At 50.1% G+C, this 4,757-nt stretch overlaps 1 protein-coding gene across 1 annotated transcript; it reads right to left on the bottom strand.

Annotated features, from left to right (window-relative positions):
• Positions 1–1,361: 1,361 nt before the first annotated feature.
• On the bottom strand, positions 1,362–4,205 carry BTG1 (BTG anti-proliferation factor 1). The gene is made up of 2 exons (XM_071423298.1): positions 3,803–4,205; positions 1,362–2,642 (listed from the first exon to the last, which is right to left on the bottom strand). Exons 1-2 carry the CDS (start codon positions 3,948–3,950, stop codon positions 2,278–2,280), a joined length of 513 nt encoding a protein of 170 aa, XP_071279399.1. The 5' UTR covers positions 3,951–4,205; the 3' UTR covers positions 1,362–2,277.
• Positions 4,206–4,757: the final 552 nt, after the last annotated feature.

Here is a 4,757-nt window from a genome sequence, read left to right as displayed (position 1 = left end):
AACATGAGCCTAAACCTTGACTCTATGCATGAGTTACACCTGTACTTTACTATAACACAGGCTCACTCTGAAGCGTTGGTCATACATCTTTTGTCAGATGCCTACAGAGCAAGGTCTTTAAAGTCCACTGCTTCAGGAGCACTTATGTTTCCACCACTCCATGCCAGAAAGCCATAGGGTCAGAGAAGCCCTAGCAATACTTTGAAGTGCTGAATATTGCCATACATATGCAGATCATTGTAAAAATCATATTTGTAAATTTGAACTTTCAAAAAAACAAAGGAAAAGAAATTGCTAAAAAAAGCCGGATAGTTCAGTCTTATGTTTTGCTTATATATAACCAGCTATATTACAGATCATTATAAAGACATGAACTGGAGATACAACACATTACTACTGCCTAATTTTAAAGGCTCACTCAGAGTTGAGCAGGAGCTGCAACAACTGCTGGCAAGTCCGATGCTCAGTTCTCCCATAGCTTGCAAGCTTGGCTGGCAAGTCATGATGGCTGTCCTTTCATTCAGAGCACCAACAGCAGTTCTTGTGACTGAAGTGACCAATGTGGGTAGGCCTTTTATTAAGCACTCACAGAACAAAGTACACAGGAGATAAGGAACAGAAGCCTTGAGTTTTACTCCAGCACTCTGACAAGTGTAGAGTGGTAAGGAATTTCTCTCAAGTGTATCTGCTGTGCTGTACCAAATGACACTAGTGTGGTGCTTAAGTGAATCACATCTCTACATCATCCATTAACTATGAATACACATATAAGTATGGGCTTCTCACTTCGCCTCAGCCAATCTTTAAAGTTCGGGAAAAAAGATCAACATACCTTTTGTTGAATCCAATGTTAATGATTTCTAAAGTGAAAGTCTTGCATCTGAAGAAAGCAAAAGGCAGCAATCTGCTCTTAAGGCTAAGGGACACTTGTCCCAACTCTTATTGTGCAGGGAATCCATCAGGTAAGAACTGTGAACTCGTGAGCAAGTAGGTCACAATGGACATTTAGGTTTGCTATTATCCTTCATCAGGAAGCCAAGTAAACTTTAATCCTCTGGATTTATTCAAGTCATCTTTGGTGGTTGTTATTTCTGTACCTTTTCCTCATATCCTGGAATTACTGGCCCTGGAGTTATTTCCACATTGACTGTTTTTACAAGGTTTAAAGTGACATACACATCGTGTTCCCCTAAACTTCCCAAGCATTTATATGTGAGGTCTTCATCAATCCAGGTCTGTACCAAGTGTTCCCTAGCATCAGGGTGCCACTGATGTTCTTAGGCCTTTATAGTACCTATTTTATTTCTACTGTGAGACAAAAATAATTTAACTGATCCTATGTAATCACGACAAGAGATTAATTAAAATGCCAAGATAGGAAACAATTTATTATAGAGAGAAGAAAAATTTCTCATCCAAAATATAGAAATCTGTACAACTTTGCCACAATCAATATACATGAACTGTACAAATTTACACCAGTTCATAATTTACCAAATAAAAGATGACTAACAAAGTTCACAAAATAGATGGTGGTTTGTGGAAAAGACTTTTACCCAATTAAGAACAAGGAAATTACAAACCAGACCTCCACTTTCTAAAAATAAGAAGTTTACTCAGTCTTAGAAAACTACAAGCTAGCAAATGTACAGATAGCTGGCTGGTGCTAACACCACAGTTCAGACAGTGTCTTTATATGGTCTTTTTAAAGCCTGTTGCCATGGCAGATTCTGATCACTTGCTACTTTTGAGGCCAATGTAAAGATCTGACCATTTCCCCAGGTTATTCTTACTATTTTTATCTTATGTACATTTATACATATTTGTAAGTGCTAGGTAAAAGTCTGAAAATTAAAATTTCCAGTACTATGGTGTTCATAAGTCTTGTTACTGAGCTGCCAAAAATGCTAACAATTAATAAATGTAATAGTGCAAATTTACTCTGCAAGACCTACTGCAGAGAATCACTTTATAAATACAGATTGGGGTTGAAAATTGGTGTAGAAATTAAGTCAGGTGTCTTGGAGAAACTGACACTTCCTAGATCTTCTTACTCCCTAGCAAGCTGCAATCATTTTGACTCACAGGCTATTAAATCACTGAAAGGTACTGTCCAAACTATGGCACTGTCACTTTAAGAATACCACTCTAACGTGTGCCAGATCTTCACAGCTGTGACATGGTTTAAATTCCATAATCCATCCCCAGAGGTGCCCACCCAAAGTAAAAACCAAATTTATCCATCCATTTTAAGGTGATCCATCCACAGACTATATCTTAACCTGATACAGTCATCATATTGTAGCTTTTGGAAGGGCTAGTTCTGCCCAAGAGAAGTTCCTCCTTACAGCTTATTCTGCTGTCTACCATTTGCATGTTGGTGTTACTTTGGCTACCTCCTGCTGGTGCAGCTTCGTACAGCACACAGATGGAGCCATCCTCTCCAATGCGATAGGACACTTCGTACGGGTCAACCCAGAGAGTGAGTTCGCTCGGAAGAAGCTGAAACAGTTCCTGACTGCTCAATCCAATCCGCTGTGCTGCCTGTCCAATGAGAGGATCCATTTTATGGTTGATCCGGATACATCGGTAACCTGATCCCTTGCATGGCTTTTCTGGGAACCAGTGGTGTTTATAATGTTCTATAAAACAAAAAACAAACGTTATCCTCCTTAATTCCACGCTGAAAGATACACGCAGCAATTGTTGGTCTCTTGCAAATTTCGTACCTCAAGATCTTAATAATCTTATTATTTTAGCATAAAATGACTTGAAAAATCATTATAGGTTTTATTTCTGATGATGATTTACGGAAGTGCAATGTCCCTTGGGAAGCACTCGTACAAAGTTACTATTTTGTGCTACTGTATAGAGAACAACATCCACCGCCAGAAAGGAGTGAAAAGCAACTTCCTGGCATTCAGAAAAGCAAACACAAAAATACAGAAATTATTACATACATAACAGAAAAACTCAAGACCTTCAAAACACCATAAACCAGATAGGAAAAAAAGACCCTTTCCAACATCTATTGCGATCACACCCATGCTTAGCTCGTCACATTCTAAGAACACCCAAAAATAACTAGGGAGGAAGCTGGGCAGCATTTACCGACTGACTCAAGCTGTATTTCACCACTGCTCTTCCCAGCCTATTTTCCATGGCGAGAAACCAAGGACTTCACTTACCTCAGGAGTTATATCCCACCCAAAACCCTATCGATCTGAGGGTACTCGTAGCCACTACCGAGCCCACTGGGGCTTGGGATTACGAAACCCACTGGGAAGCGAAAGAACCCACGGTATTCGCTCCTAACCGGGGCTGTGGGCAGCTAAGAGACGCTTCCAGAAGAAAGGGGAACAGACACTCATCGTTACCGATGAATTTTACTTGACAAAAAAAAAGTTTCGGAGCGTTTTTCTTTCTGGAAGCGGGGCGGTTTGAGCCCTCGGCGCGGAGCTCAAGTCCGGGCTGTTCGAAAGCTTTGTCTACGGAGGCACGGACGGGAGGGGGGAGCTGCCTGCGCGACGCCCGAGCCCCTTTTGTTTATACCCCGCTCCTGCCTCCCGCACCGCCGGGGCCGGCTCGGCACGAAGGGTGCCCGCAAGGGGCGAGCCACGGCCGCAGAGCCTCAGTCGCCCCGCCGGGGGCTCCAGTCCCTCGGAGGGACCGACCTTTCCTTTCCCCCTCTCCGGGTGCCCGCGGAGCGCGGTGCCGCCCGCACCGCCGGCAGCCCTGCCCGGGCGGGCGGCCCGCGGCGGACGGGGGAGAGCGGCTCCCGCCGCGCCCTCGCCGCCCTCACCTGCCAGCAGCTCCTGCAGGCACTGGCTGAAGGTCTGCAGCTGCCGCTCGTTCATCAGCCCCTTGGTCCGCAGGAACTTGGAGATGAAGCCCACGGCCGCGGCGATCTCACGTATCATGCTGGCCCGGGTGTACAGGGCGGGATGCATGGAGGCGGCGGCGGGCGGCAGCCAGGTCTCCGGGGCGGCTGGCGCTGGGGCGAGACGGGGCGCGGGGCGAGCGGCGCGGGACGGAACGGGACGGGACGGGGGCGGCGCGGCTCTAACTGGGCGCGGAGCAGGCGGCAGAGCCCAGATCACATCCCGGGGGCGGCAGCCTCCGCCTCCTCTTCCTACGGCAGGGGGGCGGCGGCAGCAGCGGCGGCCGCGGCAGCTCTCCCCGCATTTCCTGCGGCGAGGGGCGAAGGGAGCTATTGGCCGTCCGCCGCTTCTTATAGCCGCCACCGACCGGAAGTGGCGTCACGGCGCCGGGGGCGCGCCGCCGCCAATCCGGCGATCGCACCATCGTGACGGCAGTGGCCGGGCGGGGCTTGCCGGGGTGGGTGACGTAATCGGCTGTAAACAAATAGAGCCGGGGGCGCGCGCGGGGGTCGGCGCAAGGGTTCGCGTGCCCGCGCGAGGGCCTCTGCGTGCTGGGGCGCGCGCCCTCGCTGCGGGGGGGGGGGGGGGGGGGGGGCGGCCGTGTGCGCGGAGCGCGTGCCAGTGCGGGGCGTCCTCCCGCGCGTCAGCACGGGCAGGGCGCGGCGCGCGGCGGGAACCCGCGCGAGCGCGGCCGCGCGCTGTCTCCGGGGGGCGCGGAGCCACGTCAGCGGCGGGGGCGGCGGGCCGGCCTGAGCCGGCGCCTCCCCGCGCCAGGGCGGCCGCAGCACGGCAGCGGCGGGGGCGCTGCCACAGCGGCCGGTGATCGCTTGTGCGCGCAGGCGGCGGAGGAGGCGACGTGTCTGTGCGTCCTCGCCT

Source organism: Agelaius tricolor, unplaced genomic scaffold (genome assembly GCF_023055355.1).
Source record: "Agelaius tricolor isolate 1412-34295 unplaced genomic scaffold, bAgeTri1.0.p SCAF_3, whole genome shotgun sequence".
NCBI lineage: Eukaryota > Metazoa > Chordata > Aves > Passeriformes > Icteridae > Agelaius > Agelaius tricolor.
This window is presented reverse-complemented; position numbering and strand designations above follow the sequence as displayed.

What these genes read in the sequence shown, in the direction of transcription:
- BTG1 (XM_071423298.1), bottom strand. Translation starts at nt 3,950, where the DNA reads ATGCATCCCGCCCTGTACACCCGGGCCAGCATGATACGTGAGATCGCC. An exon ending in CCTGCAGGAGCTGCTGGCAG is followed by an intron (nt 2,643 to 3,802) that starts GTGAGGGCGGCG and finishes TTTGTTTTATAG; the next exon opens with AACATTATAAACACCACTGG.